This window comes from Halichoerus grypus, chromosome 10 (assembly GCF_964656455.1).
Source record: "Halichoerus grypus chromosome 10, mHalGry1.hap1.1, whole genome shotgun sequence".
Taxonomy (NCBI): Eukaryota; Metazoa; Chordata; class Mammalia; order Carnivora; family Phocidae; genus Halichoerus; species Halichoerus grypus.
In genome coordinates, this window is record NC_135721.1 from 4,900,893 (window position 1) to 4,925,178 (window position 24,286).

Below are 24,286 nucleotides of genomic sequence, written 5' to 3' on the forward strand. Positions count from 1 at the left end.
TACCTTCCCATTGTCATGCGTAGGAGGCCCTCTGCACTGTCCGCGGCTCCCGGTGTCCACAGTCTGGATGTCCCACGGCTTATTTCACCAGTGTCCGACTTGGATTGTTTTTCATCTTTTGGTGTTTCAAACAGGACTGCCGTGACTAACTTTATATACTGCTCCCATGCCCAGAAGTGGGGTTTCTGGGTCAATGGGTCAACGTAGGTAAAGGTTTGTAGATTTTGACGAAAAACTCTTTTAAATGTGCTGTATCATTTTGAACTTCAACTGGTGCGCCCGCACTTTTCCATTCTTCTGCCTTTGCTGGTTACGTTTATGCACTTTAAGTTTTTTTTTTTTTTTAAAGATTTTATTTATTTATTTGAGACAGAGAGAATGAGAGAGAGAGAGAGCACATGAGAGGGGGGAGGGTCAGAGGGAGAAGCAGACTCCCCGCCGAGCAGGGAGCCCGATGCGGGACTCGATCCAAGGACTCCAGGATCATGACCTGAGCCGAAGGCAGTCGCTTAACCAACTGAGCCACCCAGGCGCCCTATGCACTTTAAGTTTAATCATGTTCCAGGAAATACTGTAACGGACATTTCCGTGCCCCTGATGTTTTTGATTCTATGATGAATTCAAAGGATTTAAACACTGTTTAAGGGCGTCGGTGAATATTGCCTGTTGCCCCTCCAAAGGGCCTCTCGTTGCATTTGCAATGCAAATTGATTGGTTTCTCCTTAACTCTAACCAAGTTATTATAATTTAGAAAATGTGCAGTTGATTTTTACAGGTAGAAAATGAACCCTATCATTTTCTGTGTGCGTACACTGGGGCGCCGAGCCCTTGAGATCTGCCAAGGTCACGGAGCTGGCTGAGGGCAGAGCTGAGGCCGAGAGCCAGCGCCCTGGTTCCCAGGAAGAGAAGCCTGGCACATTTTCTGCATGTTCACACCATGGTCCTTTGGGCAATTTTCACATTAATTTATTGGGCCAAAATGAGTGTTTTTATTTCACTGTAGAGAAAATCACACTTAATTGCGAGTAGTTACTGAGCCATCCACTCAGCAAATACTGACTTTCCACATAGCTCACATTATACCAGGTGTAACGGCGAACGTTATACCAGATAGTTGATGTTCCACGGGTGTGAGATTCTCCCTGTTATGGGGCGCCTGGGTGGCTCAGTTTTTAGGCTTCTGCCTTCGGCTCGGGTTGTGATCCCAGGGTCCTGGGATCGAGCCCCGCATTGGGCTCCCTGCTCCACGGGAAGCCTGCTTCTCCCTCTCCCACTCCCCCTGCTTGTGTTCCCTCTCTCGCTGTCTCTCTCTGTCAAATAAATAAATAAAATATTAAAAAAAAAAAAAAAGATTCTCCCTGTTACTAAGGGAGGTCCTCAGATAATAGAGGAAGTAGTTCTTTTTGCACAGATATCCCATCCCCCCCCCCCCCCCCCCCCCCCCGCCCCGGGCAAGGAGCTGTGGAGTGTCGATTGTGCTGACCTGCTCTCATGCAGTGTGTTTCCTGAGAGTGCTGTTGTGGGAGCTCCGGGTACAGGAGTGAGTAAAGCATATGGAGATTGCTGCCCTCAGGGAGAGGACATTCTGGGGTGGGGACTGAATCCATGAGATAAGTAGGGTAAACAAGACAGTGATGAGTGCCAGGAGGAAAGGAAAGCCTGGAGGGACGTTAAGAAGTGGGTATGGGGGGGAGGTTGAGGAGACCCTCAGTTTCCAGTGGGAGAAACCTGATGTGGTCGTGGTGCTGCAGCCAGTGGGGGACCCCGAGAAAGCACCCCAGCCCCTCCCTTCGTCTTTGCTCAGGGGCGGGGGCAGGGGGATGATCTGGCCAGGAGAGGAGAGGAGACTCGGCCTTATGCAGCCCTGCAGAACTTGGACCTGCTTCCTTCTGGAATGTCAGGAAATTCGTGCACGGCCTCGGATGTGTCTGAGGATGGTGCTAATTTGTGAATGAGGAAAATAGTGGTTGGACAGAGTGGGTTGTATTATTTTTGGTGCTGTAATCCTATACTAATGATTCTCAAGTGACCAAAGAGTTTTACGTCCGTAAGAGAACACGGTCCCATTAGACCCATTATCGCTGCAGCAGGTCCGTCCTTCCCCGAAGCTGACGTCGGCGGCGGCTGCGTCTGTTCTCTGCGCGCAGGGGCTCCGCGCCCTGGTCCTGGGAGGACAGACCCAGGCTGGCACGCTGGGCTGGAAGGAAATACGGTTCATAGACTTGTGTTATTCTGGGTATCCCCAGCAGGAAGGCTTCCCCTTGGAAGCCTGCTCCCCGCTGGTGGCTGGTGTTTTCCTGGGAATAATCTGAAGTTCGCATCTCTGTCTCCCTTCAGGAAAGGTTGCATCAGTTTATTTGATTCTGTTCGAGTCCCTCAGGGGTGGGCCGTGAACAAAGCTTCATGTTCAGGAAACAGCGAGCGGGTTCTGCACTTAGCGCACTGACCCTGGTCGTCCGGGGCTTTTCTTCTCTCTCTGAATTAAAGCTCAGCTTGTGCACCACGGATCCTCCCCACCATGTCAGAGCTAATTTTGAGTAAGTGTTGCCGTTTGTTTTTATATCTAGTAGAGCTCCCAGCGTTGTCTGGCTGACGGACGCAGCGTGGGGGCGGGCGAGGCATTGGGAACAGGAGGGGTGGGAAGGGGTCCTCAGCATCGCTACCATCACTTCTCTCCATCATGACTTTGGTGGCTCTCTGTCCATCTCATGAGCTCATCTGCACTTGGGGTCTTCCCGGCCAGGGCCAGGATCGGGGGAGATTGCAGTGGCCCTGCCAGAATGTGAGTTCTAGGATGGTCTGGGAGGGGCTGAGCCTGGGGTCTGGATATGCAAGTACTGTTGGGACTAGTCTCTGACTTGGTGGGACAGAGCTGCAGGGGGCAGGCTCTCCCTGACCTCCTGGTGGTCCTGTGTGAGGACAAACCGAGGGCCGCCTTCCTCGGGGAGTGGGTAGGAGGCTCACGTCAGAGGAGTTCCCCTCCGGATATTAGCACTTACAATCTTTGGCATTGATTTTGGGGGAAGGCAGAGGAGCCTTCATGTGATGATGACCCATCTTCTCACGAGGGAAGTTGAGTGCTGGATTGATTCCTGCACTGTAGGCCACTAAATGGTCTTACTGTTACCATCACTAAGCCAGATGCCTCATGGAGAAACTGGAGCGTTCTCTGTGATGAAGAGTATTCTTCTCAGGTGGGAAAAGTTAAAGCATCAGTGGTGCAGGTCCTCAGAGGGCGGCCTCTTCTATTTTCTGCAAGCTAGGACAGTTGGGTGAGCGGTCCCCTCTTTGTGTGCTGTGGATGGGGGGGTGCTGGCAGGGAAAGAGCCCTTCCAGGCTCCAGCGGGCGGAGCAGTGGGGCGAGCCGTGGGGTGAGTGGTGGGTGGTGAGCACTTGGGACCTGGTGCAGCCTGGGCGGTGGCTTGTGATGCAGGAAGGGAACGTGGGCTTCCCAAGTCAGGAGAGGCGGGGTAGAATCCTGGAGTGGCCACTTGTTACCGTGGGACTTTGGGCAAATCGTTGATCTTCCTCAGCCTCACTTCGTAATGTGTTAAGTGAAGTTGAGCTGACTTCCTGCCTCTGCAGTGTTGATTGATCAAGTGCAGAATAGCAGGTGGAACAGAGAGGCCAGAAAACAAGGCAGCTACTCCTAAGAGCGTCAAGATGCTCTTCCGAGTTATTTGATCAGCAAATGGTTCTATGGGAACCTCCTCTATTCTGTCTGTGAGGGGGAGTGAGCTGTACTTTGCTTGGCTTCTTGGCTGTTGGGGAAAGGAATTGTCCTCTCCGCCCCAGTGACACCCACGTCACCCCACGGAGGCTGGTCTTTTCCTACCTAGTTAGCTAGGCAGTGAAGGAGAGAACAAGATCACATATGGACGTTTTTTCCTTTGAGTGGGTTTTTTCAATTGTCGAATGGTAATACTGACCTTCCTCGTGGAGCTCACATTCTTGAGGGGGAAGAGGGCAAATCAATCAAGATACGTTCGTAGTGCATGTCTGAGCGCGGCCATGGGGTGCCGGAGCGGGGACGGTGACAGGGAGTGATGGGGGCCGGCAGTTGTGTGCGGGCGATCCGAGCGCGGCCGTGAGCGGGGAAAGTGACAGCGAGTGATGGGGACGCTCAGGGTGTGTGGGCTGGACCCTCTGGCCCATGCTGAACTCTTTTTGGAACACATCCTGGGAGGCTGTGGGTGTCAGTGGGTTGGGGTGCCAAGGCAGGGAAGCAGAGAAATGTCCTTTACAGGCTGCACCCCCCTGTCATGAGTCCCCGTCATGTCCCGTCCTAGGGAGGCAGACGTCTCGGCGTATGGGCGAGCGCTCATGCTCGTGCACCTTCTCAGTGGCATTTTCAGGACTCGGGCTGCTCTGGTCCTTGCCGTGGTCCTGACCTGGAACCAGCTCTCAGGGAGGGTTTCCAGAGTCTTTGTGAACCTTGTTCAGGAACCGTGGGTTGGCCCCACTTGTGGGGCCGAGATGCCCACTGATACAGTGAGGGTCAGCGGACTTTCCCGCGAAGAGCCAGATAGTGAGTATTTTAGGTTTTGCAGGCCTTTCTTTGTTTGTGATTTGGTTGTTTCATAATCTTTAAAAGTGTAAAAAAAGTATTCTGAGCTTGAAAGCCGTCCAAGGAGAAGGCCTGGCCCTTGGTCCACAAACCCAGCTCGAGAGGCTCTGGGGAGCTCTGCCTGGCCCCTCGCAGAATACTGTCTACCTCATGGGGAAGGAGGGCGTGGGCTCAGGGGGTCTCACTGTTTTCCCACAGCCAGTGGGCAGATGCCGGAGAAGCGCTGAAACCACCCAGACCTGCTCCTCCCGGCTTCTGTCCTGTCTGCTCTGTCGGAATCCTGGCGGCCACCTGACTGCCCTCGCTCACACCCACACCTGACTGCCCTCGCTCACACCCACACCTGACTGTCGGCCGTCCCAGCAGCTTTTCCTTCAGAGTCTGTCCAGAATGTGAGCACTTGTCATCGGCCCTATTTGTCATCGTGCCCTGCAGGACAGGCTGCGACCTCTGACCTGGATTGTCGCAGCCACTCCCCAACAGGCCCCCCTCCACCCTCCGGCGTAAGGAGCACCCTGCACAGGGTCCCTGCACCTCTCCCCCTCCCTGCTGAATGTCGCCCCTGAACACACAGTCCTGGCTAACGTGCTGTGTGTTGATCTATGTATTCTCCCCCCGACCCCTGGAGTGTAAGCTCCCAGAGGACAGGGCTGTCTGTCCATCTGCTCAGGGCTAACATTCCTGGTGACTGTCCCTTCGGTTAGTAAATGTCCGCCCTCTGTGGCAGCAGGTGTGAGCTGAGTAATGTTTTCTCCACCCCAGCAACATCATTAATACATTTCAAAAATTCCCGTGTGTGTGTACCTGTGTTAAAAAACGAAATCCAACCAAGTAAATTTGAAGACCTAATTGGCGTTATTGAGCAATTCCTGAATCGGGCAGCATCCCGTCCAGCAAGTGGAGAGCCGCTCCGGCAGCCGTACACAGTGGAAGGTGTTTGCAGGAAGGACGGTGGGCAAGAAGCTAGCAGCAGAAGAAGAGAAAGGCTTGTTTCGGGATGGAATGTCTTCTTTTCAGGGAAGAAGGAACAGCAGGGTTGTTTTGTTTTTTAAGATTTTATTTATTTATTTGAGAGAGAGAGCATGCGTGCGTAGGAGCAAGGGGAGGGGCAGAGGGAGAAGCAGACTCCCCGCCGAACAGAGAGCCCAATGTGGGGCTCGGTCCAGGACCTGAGATCATGACCTGAGCCAAAGGCAGATGCTTAGCCAACTGAGCCACCCAGGTGCCCCTACAGCAGGACTTTTATCCTACAGGTGGCCTCACCAGAGCTGATCGGGACCTGTTAGAAGGACTCCTGGGAGAGGCTGAAACTGTAATCAGGTCTTGGCTTGCAGTGCTGGGGGCCAGTGACTCCATTTTGGGCTTCTTTCTTTTTGTTACCAGCATATACCTTTCCTGGGTGTGCAGACCCCGCATGTTGCCATCCTCCTGAGTGTTCTTGGTTCCGGCCTGCCAGTGCGCCACCAGGACCTAAGGCTGGGGCCATTTAGGCCTCTTGGTTATTTGAGACGCATGAGTGGGCCCCGGTGTCTTCTTGCCGATTCTGTGTCTGCCTCCTTCACTGAAGCCCCTCGCCTCTCTGGCCACCAGGAGAGCTGGTTCCTGCCTTGTCCTGTGTTTCCAGTGCCCCCCGCCCCCATCACACTCCCATCCAGCTCCTGGACAGAAGGCAAAGACAAAGTCCAGATATACCTGAACTTGGTAAGATCAGCGCAGTAAGAAGTCTTCGGAAGCTGCAAATTTTACTTAATTTTCTGTCTGAAGTAGATCACATAAGTTAAAAACGCAGCCTAACCTTTCACCTTCCCTAAAGCTTCTTTGAACAGATTCCTTGTCATTTTCTACCTTTCATTTGATCCCTTTTCCTTCAGGCTGTGATCTCCCAGGGAAGGTGCTTTAACCAGAGGAAGAAGGTTCTGGTTATCAGACCCTGCTCAGTGTGCGTGCCTCTGGCCTTTGCAGCCCCGTGTCTAGAACAGTGCTCAGGACTTGGGGAAACCTACCAGCACTGGCTAACTAACTCACTGCAGTGAAAGGATCGGGATGCGCCGATCTAGGAATACGAGGGGGAGGCCTCTTGAGGTGGAATTTGTTGGTAGGACCGGAGGGGCCTGAATGTTTACAGGATCTGATGGACAGAACAGGACTCACAGGTGCAGGCCCATCATGCGCTCGGAAACAGACCCGTAGTCGCAGGGTTTTATCAGGAACGTGCTCTCTCACATTGAGACCTGTTTCCCACCTCCGGGAAGACGTTTGTTGCTGGGGCTGCAGCAAGAGTGGGAGGGAGGTCTCTCACGGGAGCACCTGTTCAGGTGGGTCAGAGGAGAGGTCTCTCACGGGAGCAGGGTTACACCTGTTCAGGTGGGTCAGAGGAGTAAGGGGCTCGTAGGCCTCAGGCGTCCTGGAGGCCAGCTCTCGAAGCCCAAGTGGAGGTGAGGCCATTGGGCCGTGGAGGGATGGAGATGGGCCACGAGGGTTGCGTGGTCAATGAGCAGCAGAGCTGGTTTCTTGACTCTTCCCCGAGGCCTGTTTCCACCCCACGGCGTGCTCCTTACTCCATTACGTCTTAACCCATGGACTCAAGGGAATGACAGAGCCCCAAACACAGGGATTTCCCAGGCTGGTCGTCCTAGCTTCTGCCTGGTGCCTCGAAGGAAGCGAGCACTGTGTCAGACCTGCCGCCCACGTGAGCCGGCCAGAGGCGTGCTCCCAACCAGCAGCGACTCACAGGAACGGGGGGACGGCTGCTGACGCTGTAAACCAGCTTCCCACAGCCCACACACTGTCCTTTTCTGCTGGAGTGTGAGTAGGATCAGTTTGGAGCAGGGAACCTGGGTGGCCCACTGCTGTTCAGGCTTTATCATAGATGTCAGTATGTTCTGCCGCTCCTCTCTCCGTATCCTTATCTGGGGAAAGAAAAGGGACATAATGACTCTATCACTGGCAGGGTTTGGCAGGAATACATTGGGGAGTTCATCCTCAGGTAGAAGGAAGTGGTGTTGGGGCGGGTGTGTATGTGACCTCTTAGTAAGTCCCTGAATGGCTCAGAGTAAGGAAATCCTCTTTGAGAGGACAAACAGTTGGGGCGCCAGGGTGGCTCAGTCGGTGAAGCATCTGCCTTCGGCTCAGGTCATGATCCTGGTGGCCTGGGATCGAGCCCCAAGTCAGGCTCCCTGCTCAGCGGGGATTCTGCTTCTCCCTCTGCCCCTGCTGCCCCCCCTGCCCCTGCTGCTCCCCCTGCTTGTGCTCTCTCTCTCTCTCTGCCAAATAAATAAAAAAATAAAAATCTTAAAAAAGACGACAAACAATCCAGAGACCCCCTCCAGCCTTAAATGTAATGATGTTCTATGTTTGACTTTTAAAGTGTCACTTGCTGGCACCCAAAGTGTAATGTTTATGTGGGCGGAACGGAGTCGAAACAGTAGGTCCTTCGTGTCTCCTGTGCATTTCATTCCCGGCGGAGGTCAGAGCACCAGGCCTGTCTGGGCCGTCTGTGGGAAGCCGAGTGTAACATGGAAGCCACCATGACCCTTGAAGCTTGCATGTGGAGTATTTTCTCGGCCTTAGCAATGAGAGAGTGCTCTGCCGTGAATGCCGACTGAGTCCCAAGCCAAGCTGCCCAACAGAGAGGCAGCTTCCGGAGGCAGGTCTGCAGACCCTCCCAGCCAGGGGAGGAAGAGTCTCAAGGCCCCAGCCCTGGTCGTCACTGGAAATGTCTCTGGGGCATTTTCAGCAGGAATCTGTCGCGTCTGCAGGGGTTTCCTGGAGGCAGTATCAGTCCAGCAGCCTCTGCACGAGTCCTGCCTTTTTTTCTGCATGCTGTGACGGGACGGGGCGCGGGGTGGCCTGCTCCGTGGCCGGAAGTGGCTCCTGTGTCCTGGGCCGTCAGTGTCCAGTTGTGGCTGCTCCAAACGATGGAGCCCCTCCTCTCCCTCACCTGTGCAGGTGTGTTTGAAGGGGACCAAGCCCACGCAAGCTGCATGTAATGTGTCTGTGGCTGTTTCTCCCGTGGATCTGTTAACGGGTCCTCTGCTCGGTGGCAGCCCGGACGGCTGCGGCCCTCTCTCTGGTCTGTGGCTCCTTCTTTGTTGATTGTGTCTGCTCTTCCCCGCTCCCCTGCAGACTCTGAGTGCGGGGAAGCCTGTTTCGGGGAAATAACTAAGAGCAGCTCCGCACCCAGAACATGGATGCTGTGTGGTTGCTTCTTTTGCTTCTGAGCGAGTGTTTGTGGTCCGGTCCCCTCAGACTCGACGCCCTTCTTGGAGCGTCACTGTGTTTGCCAGAAAGTTAAAAACCACACAGAGTTTGATGGTTAAAAATAAACAACAAACCCGTCCAACTAGACTTCGCGTAGTATTTCTCAGATCTTCAGTGTCACCGTTGATAAGGCCGTTGGGGAAAACACTGGCTTAAAATGTTACTCTTTCCAGGGCGCCTGGGTGGCTCAGTTGGTTAAGCGACTGCCTTCGGCTCAGGTCGTGATCCTGGAGTCCCTGGATCGAGTCCCGCATCGGGCTCCCTGCTCGGCAGGGAGTCTGCTTCTCCCTCTGACCCTCCCCCCTCTCATGTACTCGCTCTCTCTCATTCTCTCTCTCTCAAATAAATAAAATCTTTAAAAAAAAAAAAAAAAAATGTTACTCTTTCCAGTTGAATCTGCATCTCGATAGGCTTATTTGGGTTTAAGTTGAAAAGTAAAGTTTTTTTTTTTTTTTTTTTGCTAATAAGCGTTTTATTTTCATGCAGTTCAGATTTAGACGTACAGATTTAGATTAGATTCGGCTAGCAGATTTGGATTTCAGTTTAGGAAAATGACGCAGATAGGAAGGACGGGGAGCTCGCCTGCACCCACTGCCCTGACCAGTGACGTTCCCAGGAGCCGCTGCCCTTGTCTCAGCTCATGACCCAGCCCTGGAACATCAGTGATCGAAGTCCACACCTCATTCCCTCGTCCGTGCTTTTTACCCAGTGTCATTCCTCCGTCCCAGGGCCCGTCCCATCCAGGACACCCCAGTGCATTGCGTTCTCCTTCGGCTTCCCGTGCCTCTGACAGTTTCTCCGACTTCCCTTGCTTCCCTGACGGTTGTGGGGAAGGCCAGGCTGTAGCTGCCTCTGCGGGGGTTTGTCTGATGTTCTCCTCGTGATGAGGCCGGGCTTGTGGGTTTTGGGAAGAAGCCCACAGAGACACAAGTGCTGGTTCTGTCCCGTCACATCCAGGGTCCATGTGGTCGTTGTGACTCACCACGGCTGATGCTGCCTGGGTCACCTGGCTCAGGTGCGTGCCAGCTTTCTCTGCCTGCGGTGACCCCCCGCTCCACGTCCACTCTGTCCTCTCTGGAGCAAGTTGCCCTGTGCAGCCACACTTAGAGTCGGGGTTAGGCTCCAGCTCCTGGCGGGGAAGCCACCAAAACTACTTGGGTTTTTTTCCGCATGAGAGAAGTGTCTTTATGCTCCCATTTATTTATTCAGCCTTTTATTTACATCAGCCGGAGCTTGTGGACGTTTATTTTCTGTTTTGTGTCATAATCCATACACTTCATGCTAGGCACTGGGAGCCCGTGCGTTTGGCTCTTGTATTGTTGTGAGATACCCCAGCAGCGTGGCTGGCCATTCCGTGCAAGGACTTCCTTGCTTTGTGGCATTATAGAATGTTCCAGAATCAGCTGGAACATTTCCGGCCCAAGTCCTTCAATCTGCCATTGTGCCCTCATTCCTTTTGTTGGAGTGTGGCCTTAGGAACCAAGACCTGGGCACGTGGTGTCCGCTGCAGGCAGGGGTGTCCTTGCATATATAAGTGACTCGTGCTGTGCCCCGTCGGCTGGCGGGCGCGGGAACAGCTGTGTGTCTCTGAGCCTGCGTGCACGCACGTGTCTCCAGCTGGTCCTGTTTGCAGCCGTCTGCACCTGGATGAGGCGAATCGTGAGTTCCTGCTGATGCCTCCAGCTCTGGTCCAGGACCACGTGGGTCATTCCAGCCGCCTCCCCTTGCTCGTCGGGGACCTTCCACTCCCAACACGAGAAGCCTGGCTCCTGCCTTCCGCAGTCTGCTTGCTTATTTGTGGATTCCAGTGTACGTGGATAGTAGTTCAGCCTTGCTGACCCACACTCCTGGGGAGACGGCTTTATCAGCTAGGGCTCAGGGCCTGTGGACAGTTCTGTCTGCCTGCGGTCTTCCAGATTCCACTCATTTCCAGACTTACCCAGCTCAGCACTCCCCCCACCCCTGCAGTGAGGTTGTTGTATGCGTTTGTAGTAGAGTTAGATTCTCTCTTCGCTGCCTTCCTTCCGTCTCAGGACTCCCTGACTTCCTAAAGTATTTTTTTAAAAATGTGCATGCACCCAGGCTCACTCTTTGTGTTGTAAAGTTTTGTTTTATGGGTTTTGATAAATGCATAGTGGCATGTATGTATCATTGCAGTATTATATAGAATACTCTCCATGCCCTAAAACATCTGCTGCGTCCCACCTATTCGGACCTCTTCCTCCTCCTCCCTCCCTGTCCCCTGTGATTGCTGATCTGTTTACTGATTCCACAGTTTGCCAATTCCAGAATGTCATATAATTAGAACCACACAGGATGTAGCCTTAAAAAAAAAAAAAAAGAAGGACTTTGTTTCTCAGAGTTTTAGGCTCATAGCAAAATTGATCGCAAAGTACAGAGTTCCCACATACGCCCTACCCCCACACATGCACAACCTCCTTTCCCTTCACTGTTGACATCCTGCCCCAGAGAGGGCATCTGTTCCAAGGACGAACGTGCACTGACACGTGAGAATCACCTGAAGACTGTCGTTTACCTTGTCAGCTCAGGCTGCCATCACAAAACACCGTATGTAGAAGGGAGGACGGGGGTGGGGGTGGGGTCTAAACAGCAGGAGTTTCTTTCCCCCAGTTTGGAGGCTGGAAGTCTGCAGTCAGGTGCCCGCGTGGTCAGGTTCTGGAGAGAGCCCCCGTCTGGCTCCTGATGGCTGTCTCCTCCCTGTGTCCTCACACGCAGATAAGAGTTCGGGGAGGGAGAGACCAGATGGTCCTCTCCTGTAAGCCCCACCCTGTATGACCTCATGCCACCTTAATGACCTCCTAAAGACAGAGAGTCACATTGAGGGTTAGGGCTACAACATCGGGATTTGGGGAGGAGGGACACAGTTCTGTCCATGACATGTACAGTAGGGCTCACTCTTGTTTGGGTTTTGGCAAATGTATGATGACATGTATTCATTCACCATTGCAGTATCATTCTGAATAGTTTCACTGTCCTAAAAAAAATCCCCTGTAGCTCGGCTCTCTATCCCCTTCCCCCTCCCTGCCCCAGCAATCACTGGTCTCCCTAATTTTGCATGTTCCCGAATGTCCTGAAGTTTGAATCACACAGTATGCAGCCTCTTCAAATCGGCTTCTTTCCGTCAGGAATACGCATTAACGTTTCCCCCATGTCTCTTCATGGCTTCCTGCCTCATTTCTTTCTGGCTCTGAATAACAGTTTATTGTCTGGGCATCCCACCAGTTAAATAAACTGGTGTATTTCATTCACCCACTGAAGGACATCTTGGGTGCTTCCAAGTGTTGGCATCTGTGAATGAAGCTGCTGTGCACATCCGTGTGCAGGTTCTCCTGGGAATGCGAGTTTTCAGATTCGTCGTGTAAATTCCTGGCAGCCCAGTTGCTGGAAATCATGAACTTTTGCCCTCGAGCTGTGGTCCTCTCCTTTGGAGGAGGTAGCATCCGTGGGTCTTCCAGACGGATCATGAAGCCATGCGCTTGGGTACGTCGGCGTCTCTGCAGTTAACTCTCTCCTCAGCTACCATTCTCGTGTTTCTGCTGCCACTGGCCGCCCTGAATTGTGAGGCCGCAGCTTTCCACCACCACTGCCAGAATGAGTAAGGCCCAGGAAGCTCAGAGGCAGAGCTGAAACTCCTTTCTCTCACATCTTCGCAGAGCGGGGAGGCCCCCTTCTCCTGTCTCCCAGAAGGAGACACGACGGAGCTCTAGCAGGGTGGCTCAGTGCCCGTGCCTTCGTGTCTGCACACTGCTGGTCGGTGGCCGTGCGCGCTGGAACAGGTTACCCAGTCTCTGTGCCTTGGTTTCCTCATTTGTAAAATTGGAATAATGGCAAACCATTAAAGTCTCAAAGTCACTGTGTGGATAAATGAAATAATGCATGAAAGTGATTAACAATGCGTGATGCACATGAAGCAATCAAGATGTGTATATATATACATACATACAGACAGACACATATATATGTATGTGTGCGTATATATTATAGGAAGATCTGCCTGTGACTAGCACTGTTGAGAGGACAGAAAATAGCACTTCGCCTTGAATAATATAGTATCAAGTTGGGGAGATAAGCTAACACGTATAGCAGACTTGGAAAGCCACACTCACCCAGAGAGAGAAATAAAAGAGATTAAATGAAAGTCAATATGCAGAGTCTAGCCTGGTGCCTGGCAGACATGGGTGCTCCGTTGTGGTGCTTGAGGGCCGATGCCTTTGTCGGGCCTCAGCCCACGTGGGCTTTGGGCCGGTGGACCTGGGGGGGAGTGCAGGAGGCGGAGTGGCGCGGACCATGGCTCTCAGACTGCACTGTGGATGAGAATCCCCGGGAAGGCTCGTGGAATCGTAGATTGCTGTGTCTCTCCCTGCTCCCCCCAGCCCCACCCCCACCCCCACGAGTTTCTGATTTTGTAGGTCTGGGTTGGGGCCCAAGGAGTTGCATTACTAGCAAGTTCTCGGGCAGTGCTGATGCTGATGTTTTGGGGAGCGCGTGTTCAGAACCAATCGACTACAGGCAGCAGAGACTCCGAGAAAGGGGGGACAGTCGAGGGGATGAGAGAGCTGAGGGAGAGCTCAGAGCTAACAACACCAGGGGCTGATGGTGGGCGTGGAGGGCTGGGCGGATTCAGGTGTGTGGTGGGGGCTGGGAAGGGGTGCAGATGGGAGGAAACAGGGGCGAGACTCAGCCAGCTTAGGCGAGTCATCAGGAGAGGGACAAGTGGGCAGTGACTGGCCGTCAGCTACCCTGCCTTCCTTTGGTGTCTTTGCAGGGGTGAAGGCGGGGAGGATAGGGACCCCCAGACATGCACAGCCCCGAGCACAGGGTTGGGACGGCTCTGGCCCATCACTGGGGTTTGCCTGTGTTAACATGTGGATGGCCTTCCCTTCCAGCCTTTCTCCTCCTGAGTCCGTGCATCGTACACCACGGGGCCCACTCTGCATGACCCAGCGGCGCATAACAAGTCACTTCCCTCAGAAACATTTTGAATTACTTATATTGAGTAATGCTTATAATTGACCAGATGTTCTTAAAATAGTTGGCTCATATGACTTGACCTTTCCATTAGGAAAACAAAGACTGTTTTTTCTATTATTGTGCATTATGATTTTCTTAGCAAATTCCCATTTCAAGTTTGCAGCTGTTCAATGTTGGTAAAATCGTATTCAGCCCATCCTGTGTGCAGGGGAGGCCCATAGTGGGCTTAAACAGTGTCGTTTTTTTCTTTTTTTTTTTTTTTGGAAAATAAGTCCTGTTGTTGTCTACATTTAAATCCTGATTTGGGGCAGCTCGGAGTATCTAATCTCGAGGGGAAAGAATTACTGACGTGGTGCCAGGAAGTCAGAATTGGACCTGCTTCGAGAGTAGTTCACGGGGAGGGAAGTGAGGGGCCACGGCTGACATGTGCCCAGGATAGCGGGCAGCCACACTGTTTCGAGGTCAAATGGAAATCATGGTCCAGGAAGAAAGGAAGCAGGAGGTCAAGCCTGCAGTTTGTGCGAAGGGTCATGTCTTCAGAGACGCTGTAAACAGGAAACAGAGCCAAACCCAGAGGCTGGGAAGAGCGAGGAGAGTCTGGGAGAGGACAAGTCCAGCGGGGAGGCAGAAGCGGTTTCTGGGGCAGGCGAGTGCTCACGTGATGCACGGTCTGCCCAGGATGGTGCAGTTGGGGCTGCGAGGACTGTTGAAGGGTTCGTCCCTAGATGTCTGCCGTTGTGCCACGCATTCTGGGGTGCTGTCCAGTCTTGGACTGCACTGACGGTGGACAATAAAGCAGGAGGCTTTGGGGGCACATGGGGGGCTCAGTTCGTTAGGCAACTGACTCTTAGTTTCGGCTCAGGTCCTGATCTCAGGGTTGTGAGACCGAGCCCCATGTCGGGCTCCATGCTCAGCATGCAGTCTGCTTGGCATCTTCTCTCCTTGTCCCTCTGCCCCTCATGCGTGTGCTTTCTCTCTCGCTCTCTCTCTCTCTAAAACAAGTAAGTCTTGGGGCGCCTGGGTGGCTCAGTCGTTAAGCGTCTGCCTTCAGCTCAGGTCATGATCCCGGGGTCCTGGAATCAAGCCCCGCATCGAGCTCCCTGCTCAGCTGGAAGCCTGCTTCTCCCTCTCCCACTCTCCCTGCTTGTGTTCCCTCTCTCGCTGTCTCTCTCTGTCAAATAAATAAATAAAATCTTTAAAAATAAATAAATAAAACAAATAAGTTTTTAAGAAAAAAAAAAAGCAGGAGGCTTTGGTTTTGGTTTCCTTCTTCCAGAGATTACTGCCATCATGGGGGACTTCCTGAAAGACTGAGTTTATCCTCTAGTTTCTCTGCTCAGCAGCTTGTCTCTCCCGTTAGACCATATGGGTTCCTGTCCAGGGTCTTGAACCTGACATAAAATAGTGACTTCCAGCTACCAGGCAGGTTAAAAGTCCCAGGAATCTTAAATATATTTATTCTCACTCTTCACAAGTGTTTGTGGGAGGTTATGGTGTTTAATTTTAAGAAGTAAAAACACTGAAGTTCGTAGAGGTTATGTAGTTTCTCCAAAGTCAAGGACCAAGTGGCAGAACAAGGATTTGAACCCAGGTCTGCTCCCTTCCAAAGTGGGGAGCTCTTTCCCCAGAGACTGCTGCTACGGTGCCCTCCAGGATCCGAACCTGGGCCACAACTCACAGCCACCTACCCCCACTCTCTGGGAGGGACACACCAGTCAGCAGCCTCCGCCCTGGGCCTGCCATGCTTCTCATACAGGTTTTGATCCCTTTTAGGGCTAGCTAGCATTCATAGTCAAAACCTAATCGTCGCTCTGGACAGTGAGCTTTATGCAGTGTTACTTGAAAAAAAAAATCCATTAGGGAGTCAAACAAAAAAAGATGTAGGAGAATATAAAGGAAGACAAAACAAAACAAAACGAACACCCTGACTCAGGAGCCCAGGATCTAGAAAATGTTTGTGGACATCTAAAATAATAATACTAATAAATAATAAAAATAATATGTTTAGATTCAAAGTGTGGAGGAATGTTCCAAATGAGAATGAACTCAGGGGAGTGCACATCTTGAGTCTGGTTCCCTCTGTACCCCCAAATAGCTGAGTGACCCCAGATCCTCCCACTGTTGGCCCCATTGGTGGCGGGTCAAATTAGGAAGCTTGTTTAAATTATTTGGAAGGTGCCAGCCAATCCAACAGTTATTTGAATTTGTGTCAAAGAGTTCTTTTCTAACAACAGAAAGTACCCTTTGTTTAGACTAAGGTGTTCCTGGTTATTAGCTGTCCTGGGAGGAGTCCTGGGTCATCCTGAGCACCGTCCCTTTCCTGCCCTGAATGCTGATCTCCGTTCTTACTCCCGGCGTGGATTCCAGCCGGCCTTCAGTAGCTGCCCTCTTTGCTGGGGCTCTTCAAGGCCAGGCTCTCCCCTGCTTATGTTAGTTCACACCACTGACGTTCCTTTGTTTTTTTTCACTGTGTCTTACCTCCTCGGACTGTGTTCAAGATGGTGCATAGCTTCTCCCCCACCCTGGACGCCCAGCATAGAGTCCACAGAGCTGAGTCCTACCTGAACACTGGCTTAGTGATACCCAGGGAACTACGACTGCCAAAACCTGAGAAAGGGATAGAAATACATCTTCAGAAATTCTCACGACAGCGCCTTGTCCCTAGAGGTAACTTCTACAGATGATGGAAATATGTGACACCTCAGAGTCTTTCTCGCAGATCCATAAAAGGATGGCTGAATGAAACCTTGCAGGGGAGGGGGTTGGGGGTCTTTCCTGAGCATTTCCTCTATGTGCTGGGTCCTCACGGCAACCCTGGGGGACGGGGTCACCAGCCCCATTGCATGCACGAGCACACCAAGGCCGGTGGTGGGCACAAAGCTGCTGTGTACTGGTTCTGGGCGTCCTGTTGGTCTCAGAGCAGAGTTCCTTTTGCTTCTCTGTCTGGTGACAGATGTTAGCATATCTTTTCTCCTGTTTTGATAGCCACTCTCTTTTACCCGCGTGAAATGTCACCTCCCTTCCACACTCAAGCTTCGTCTTCCTCATGAAGCTCTTCTATTTTGAAGATTCTACCCAGACTTACTCTCATCTTTACCACGTACCTGGAGCACTGATTTTTCACATAAACCGTATCCTGCCTTATATTATCAGTTAGTTTTTTATTTGGCTAAGAGTGTTCCTGAATTGAATCTGAAGACCCGACGGCGGGGAATTGTGTCTCCTCTGAATCTGTCCAAGATGCTAGAATCGTTTTGTGTGCCTTCCGCTCGTTGGTTGGTGTTCTGATTTGTTTTTCCTTCATGTGTTATATCTTCATCGTAACGTATACATGCCTTTGCTGTAAGTATGAGCTGGACGAGACAAATCCTGCTGTCGTGGCCTCGCCAGCTAGCAGGGAATGCAGGGGTCTCTTGCCATCCACAGCATTTGTCCCTCACTTCAAAGGTGGGGTCGGACAGAGAAGGACCCCAGGTTGTCTAAATCTGTTTGGATCCTGAGAGCTGGATAGCAGGAGCTCCCTCTCAGCGTTCAGATGGCCAGGGACTGGCTCTGAAATTTTAGCAGAATCTGACTCAGTTCTGAGTTTGGGGAGCAAGGGGCACGCTTACCGATTGCAGGTGCACAATAACTCTCACGGGCTTCAGTCGGGTACCAGGAGTTCAGGGTGAGAATGCACATCCAGAGGCAAGGATTTGTTCATTCACTCGGCAGGTGGTTGTGGAGAGGCCACCGTGGGTCAGGTGCCGAGCTACGAACCAGAGGCGTACACCTGCCCTGCCTTCCCCAAGCAGCAAGCAGTGGAAATCAGCGTGATAAATACAAATAGAATAATCCGAGCTATCAGGAAGCAGGCTGTGGGCAGTTTAGGGAGTGTTTCAGGAGGATGAGGAAGTGAAAGTGGCTTTTATTGGTGTGTGTGGAGTGTCTGGTGGACTCCAGGCACTGTTGGATGCACGTGGCCCACGTGTGTGAACAAGTCTGCCCCCAGGCCCTTGCCCCCCTAAAGCTTACGTGTTAGGAACTCTGCCAGTGCGTAAGGAGGCGGTGGTGTTGGGCTGATTCTGGAGGGCGAGGTAACACCTGAGCGGTGTGGCTAGAAGCCAGTGAGGACAGGTGCCTTCCATTCGGAGGGCACTGAGGATGAGGAGGGGGGCTTCACCCACTGCTTCCCCTGGGATGTTCCTGCAACAGAAACCGGAGAACAGTTTCATCTAATCAGACTGTTTTAACAAAAACTTCTTTTCCATGCTTGCTAAGGTTTGCCCTCGTAGTCTAGGTGCTTGGTTGGTGGGAGGGGTCTTACTCAGTGCCCAGAGGAAGGATGGAGGGATGGATGGATGGACGGATGGAGGGATGGGATGGGTCGTTTGTCATTTTGAGGGTAGATACGATCATTACCACCAGCATGGGAAAGGGGTCACCCACAGACCCAAGTCAGGAACCCCTGGTTACAACTCAGAGGACCCAGTGCGTTGTCTAGAACCGTGGGCCCCTTCCCAGGGCCCCCCGCTGCAGCCGGAAGTGATCCCCACTTGGGTTCTCCTGGTGAGTTTGCATGGGGGGGTCTGATGGCCTGCACTTCTCTCGTTTCAGACTGTTCTGCCATGACCACAGCGCGGTACCGGCCCACGTGGGACCTGGCCCTCGATCCGCTGGTGTCGTGCAAGCTCTGTCTCGGGGAGTACCCAGTGGAGCAGATGACGACCATTGCCCAGTGCCAGTGCATCTTCTGTACTCTGGTTGGTCTTTTGGGAGAAAACAACTGTTAAAAACAATTTCAGGAGGAGGCTTTTGCATTTGTTTTTAGTGACCTTGGATCCCACTTTTGCCAGGGACAGAGTCTCTCATGCGGTTACTGAAAGAATTCGCCTTGAAATCAGTCAGGCACCCAAGTAGATTTCCATCACAGATGCTCATGATGCAAAGGTCAGCGGTTAAACAGAATTTTAGAAGCTAGTAATGCAGTTGAGAAAACCTGATCATGACATGTGCTTTCCTTTCCAGAAAGAAAAAGCTTCACCCTACCTCATTTTAAATTTAACAATTACATGCTTGTGATTATAACAGAGTGCTAACCTAATGAGTGTGCAGTGAGAATATTTGGCTGTTCATGTCAACTTGCACCCGTGTCATGCTAAAGAGGATGTTGAAATCACGTTTAAATTTCCAAAAGATGTAGCCAGTATTATTTGGGGCCAGATGATCTGCTCTTAGTGATTATAGGGACTTCTCTTTCCATCAGGCCTAACTCAGACCCAGCATTTCACCCCTCAGAAAGAGAAAATGAGGATATGGGGTTTATTTTCAGTTCATTTTATTGAATTCTACTTGATTTTTCTTCCCACTCAAGGAATAAAAAAGAAAAAGGTCCAAAAAGAAAAAAAAAAAAAGAAAAAAAGAACTGCTTTCTTCCAACTATTAAAAAAAACCCAAAAGTTGCTTCTGAATTTAACTGTGTTATAAATGGACCATCTGGGTGGCCTGCTGGTGTATTTTTCAAATGTCTAGGTTAAAATCTGTCACTAGACAGCCTTCCCTACCCTTTTGCAGGAGCCGTGTTCTCCCCTCCTGCCCTCGTTTTATAGACCTTACTTCATGTCTTCTGACGTCCCTGCGACATGGGCACGTTCAGCAGTATCATGTCCATTTCAGAGATAGGGAGCTGGAACTTTGCAGACCTTCACGTCTCCATCTTCTGGCTTTGGACGCCGGCTTTCTGGGGGACAGGATTCTGTACCCCTTAAACACCTGGTCTACTCAGGACTCACGACTGCTAATCACTAAAAGTTCACTGGATACAGGGCAGTGAGTCTGCCTCAGTGTTGGTCTGCAAGAAATGCGGCTCATCAAATCCTCAGGAAAGTCACTTCAACCTGGAGGGCAGGAAATTGCTTTTGGCATTTTCCTGAGATGGGAAAGGATGGGCAGGAGAGGGATGTGGGAGAGGCGGAGAGAGGGACCTCCAGCCATTAACACTGTGAATGGGACTTAGTTTCACTTCTAGAGGAAGAGCTAGGATGGGGGAGCAGTCAGGAGGGATTAAAGATTTTGCTTCATGCAAATCGCCTCCCCCTTGTCTGAGGGAAAGTCTTTGTGGTCTCCACAGGTGGAGTCAGTCCCCTCTGCCCTGTGCCCTCCGGTGACCTTGCTGGGTCTCAGTCACCCGCTCCTCCCCCCCCACCTTTCCTTGCTTTCATTGTTGTTTTGGTTTTCTGTTTCTAGAGAATTGTAGTAAAAACAAGTAAGCAACTCTAATTCACATCAAGTGCTTAAAGTGGGGAGTGTGGGGGGACTTCGAAGGGAGGGAAATCGCACAAAGAGGGGCATCTGCAGTTCTAAGAGATAGCAGGACAGTGGAGATTTTTTTTTTCCCACAACCAGGTATTAAAATGAAAATGTTGAAAAAATAGTCGCGCTTGTTTCTGCAGCGTGAACAGAGGAAGCACCTGCGTGTTGACAGACCGAGAGTGGGGGAGGTGCCCGCGCCCCATTTCTCCTGTGTGTGTGGCCTCACGTCACCCCGGGCCCACCACCACGGCCCACGGCCAGAGGAGTTGTAACTGCCCCTTTCCTGGGGGACAGACAGGAGAAGGTGGGAAAGAGGAAAGAGAGAAAATTGTCTAAGACAGAAGGAAGCCCTCTTCATAAATAATCCCTGGACAATTACCGTTAAGTTCTGAGGGAGGTTGACCTCAAGGAAGGAAGGGTCCAAGGGGAAACCAGGGTGGTGCAGTCAGGCATTTCTGCCTTGAAACGCAGGTTCTGTTTCTGACCTCGGTGGCCTCCGAGGCCTCCTCTGTATGTTGGGTCCCCTAGTAGTTAATGGTGGAGCCCATCCTGGAGGAAGCCGGGACTTAGGATTTGTAGTCGAGTGTGCTTTCCACGATGGCCCCATGAGGCAGACGGTGCCACACAGAAAAGTTGGTCTCACTGGAAAATGTACCTATGGTCCGGCCCCCAAGCCTTCTGCTCCCTGTGTGGTTCTGGCCTGGGGCGGGGGGCCGGGGGGGGTTGACGACCCAACGCAGCCTTAGAGGGGTTACTGCCTTTCTGGTTTCGTGTCCCTCCAGACCCTGCCAACTCTGTCAGTGGTATGCTTTAGAACCCAGTGGAAACCTTTCCTAGAAAAACCCTCCCAATCCAGCCCCTCATCCCAGGACACCCCCACTTTTGCCTGTCTGTCCGCGATGGCTCTATCTCACGCTTTCTCTGATAGCTAGCTCAAATGACCCCTCTGTAGTTCGGACCCTCTTGAGTGCAAATGCCACCGTGTAATCGGGTCCCTGCCTTTATCCAGCCTCAAAGCTCTGGTCCCCACCCTCTCCCCACGTCCTCAGTTCCTACACTCAACTGTTCCTAACTGTGGAAGCTTCCAGCTCCTCTTATATCTGGTTCCTTTTGTCCTACTGTGTTGTGATGTCTGCTTACCTATGTCCCCCACTAGAGGAGCGGGGATTTTGTTTTGTTTCATCGTCCCCTAAACTTTGGCACTCAGTGGTGCTCAAAAAAATGTTTGTCACTGGAGTGGTCGGTGCTTGAGTTCTAAATGGCTTAATGTCCTAGGAGCCAGATGTTACTCTTATTTTTCTTACTTTCACTGTTGCAGCTGCTCTTGCTCTGGTTCTGCCTCTTCCTCCCCCTGAGGCGAGCCTGAGAGCTCATAGTGTCTCCAGATTTAGAGGAAGCTCACTCGCGCACCACATGGTAAGAGTGAATCCTGGGGAGTAGTTTCAAAGTGTTCTTCAGCTCAGGGTCTCTATTCAAACGAAGGTCTACGGGGGAGACTAAAACTATGTCAAGGGGTTGAAAGCAGGCCTCTGTCAGTGTAGAGCTTGGGGGCCGTGAGCCCAGTGGATTACCTCTGTTGTGCACGTTGGCTCCTGGGCGCTCTGTGGGGCACAGCGCCCGGCCTCTTCTCTGTGGGCTGGGGCCCAGTCGTGTAGAGGGCCTCGTCCTAGTCTTGGGTCTCTCGATGGGGAAAGGCATACTTGCAGGGTGAGGCGCCTCGAGGTTCGAGGCTGAGAATGGACCAGAGGGCCGGGGCTTCCAGCTGCCAAGATGGCGGCCACATGGTCTCGTACCTCAGCAGGGCCTTTCTGTGCCCCTGTGGCAGACCTGCTTTCTGATCTGCATGGTCTCGGGGCGCCACCCAGACCCCTCAGATGCTCTGCCCACATTGCTCACAGGCACGCCACCGTGGTTTTTGTCTTTATCTCTGGCTTTTAGGTTCCCTCTGAAACTCTGCCTTGTGGGTAGAAAAGGATGGGGAATAGCATTTGTTAATTGCTGGGGCCATACCACATTGATCTCACTTGTCATAAAACCCGGTGAAGTGGCCAGAATTCCCCCATCTCATGAAGAGACGCAGCAGCTCAGAAAGACGAAAGGGCCTGCTCAAGAGTGCTCTCTGGTTGCCTCCACTCCAGCACACTTGTTGCTTGCCTCCAGATCCGACGCTTATCTACTAGCGGCCCCTAAGAGAATGCTGACTCTCTGCTGGGAAACTTCACGCAGGCCTGGAGGCTGCTCTGGAGTCCTTTGTGGACCACGCTCCAGGGCAGGGGCCTTCCTCCATACACCCCTGGGTCCTGGCACCTTCAGCTGAAGAACGATACTCGGGGTCTGCTTTCTCCCTGTTCTGTGCACTTGATTCTCCATCCCGTGGCCCCCCTCCCTGTTCTTACCCAGGAGACCCATCCAGGTCTCTTGCAGTTGGGGCCCTGGAACCCTGCCCCATTGCTGGCAGGGTACCCCAATGGAGGTACCTAGCGGTGCCCCTGGCCCCTTCGTATCCATGAGGTACAGAACAAACACACTGTTGGTTTCTCTGTTTGATGGAATAATTTTCAGTTCTATGGACAGTTGAGATAGCTTAGCGTAATGAGGCGAAATGAGCGGAGCCTCCCTCCACTGGACTGAGCCCTCAGGCTTCCCAATTCTGAGCAGCTGTGCAAGGACTCACATTGTCCCCCGCTTGGGCCTCAGAGTCACGTATTTGCGTCCCCTGTCATGGGCCTTCTTAATCCAAACACACAGAGATCCCACAGAACCACAGAACCGCACACAGAAGCGCACGGATTCTCCCATTAGCGGTAGTCCCCCCAGGGCTTCTCTGTTCTTCCATAGTTTTGGCTCCTAGTATTTGTTGAGTGGATGACATGATGGCTTCTTAAGTGTTTCTGTCTGTAATGTATGTGGGTTAACACCCTCCCACTGTGGTACCTCTGACTTGCCTTCCAGTGGGAAGTCTCTGCAGTGAAGGTGAGGTTTGCTTAAAGACTCATTTTTGCTCCTTTGTGACTGGTTTTTACATTCAGCAGATAGAAAGTGTTGTCCACACTTGTTGCTTCTCTTGCAGCTTGTTTACCGGTGTGGTGGGAGGGGCGTGTGCCCCCTGCAGAGGAGGCTGTGCCCCCCCACCCCAGGGGAGGACGTGCCCCCTGCAGAGGAGGCTGTGCCCCCCCCCACCCCAGGGAAGGACGTGCCCCCTGCAGAGGAGGCTGTGCCCCCCCCACCCCAGGGAAGGACGTGCCCCCTGCAGAGGAGGCTGTGCCCCCCCACCCCAGGGAAGGACGTGCCCCCTGCAGAGGAAGTTGTGGCCCCCCCACCCCAGGGAGGAGGCTGTGCCCCCTGCAGAGGAGCCTGTGGCCCCCCCCACCCCAGGGAAGGACGTGCCCCCTGCAGAGGAGGCTGTGCCCCCCCACCCCAGGGAAGGACGTGCCCCCTGCAGAGGAAGCTGTGGCCCCCCCACCCCAGGGAGGAGGCTGTGCCCCCTTTCGGAGAAGGGAGTGCTGCACTCTCTCTGGGGTCTCTCCCCTCCCCACTGGCCAGTGCAGCCCCTGCACCAGGAGAAGGGGGTCCAGGATTCCCTGGTCTCTGTGCAAAAGCAGAAAGCACAGCTTCAACTCCAGGCTCTGTGTTCTGTGGAGAGCAGTGGTGCCAAGGCCCCTGAGTCCTCAGAAAAGCCACAGGTTGTCAGAGCGGGACTGAGTCCTCTTCAGGCCTCCGGGTCACCTTCAGCCTCACCCTGTGCCCCACTCTGGGTCCCGCCTCATCAGAGCCTGCCTGTCATCACTGGCCATGGCGGGGTTCTCAGAACAGCCCTCCTGTACCCCGTCAGCAGGGCTGGTAACCCCTCCTGCAAGACTCCCCAGGGGACGCCTCGTTTTGATGGTCAATTTTTCCAATCCCTGCTGGTTCCAGGCCAGGCTGTGGGATGTGCCCAGTTCCCCCCCCCACGAGTTGCCATGGCTGTCACTTCCCTAAGCCAGGGCCACTCACTGCCCTGATGGGGACTGTTGGCCTGAGCCACTTTCCCCTGGTCTCCCTGCCGCACTCAGGTTTACCCTCACCCCGCTGAGACGGAGTTCTTTCATGCGGCCTCTGCTGGGGTAAATCCACTCCACGGGGAAGGAGTCTCCACCGCCTCCGCACACGGAGCCCTACTACTGCACGCGGCCCGGG

General features: G+C 52.7%; 1 protein-coding gene across 7 annotated transcripts in view; it reads left to right on the top strand.

Moving 5' to 3' along the window:
* The window catches only part of RNF144A (ring finger protein 144A), a 115,289-nt gene that overhangs the window by 56,663 nt on the left and 34,340 nt on the right, over nucleotides 1-24,286 (top strand). For 6 of the 7 annotated variants that reach the window (XM_078055924.1, XM_078055925.1, XM_078055923.1 and 3 more), the window contains one exon: nucleotides 18,416-18,561. In XM_078055924.1, the coding sequence (XP_077912050.1) occupies nucleotides 18,427-18,561 (135 nt within the window). In that variant the 5' untranslated portion in view covers nucleotides 18,416-18,426. Of the gene's footprint in view, nucleotides 1-2,405; nucleotides 2,538-18,415; nucleotides 18,562-24,286 lie in introns of those variants that run through there. The other variant, XM_078055922.1, reaches the window with a different exon arrangement.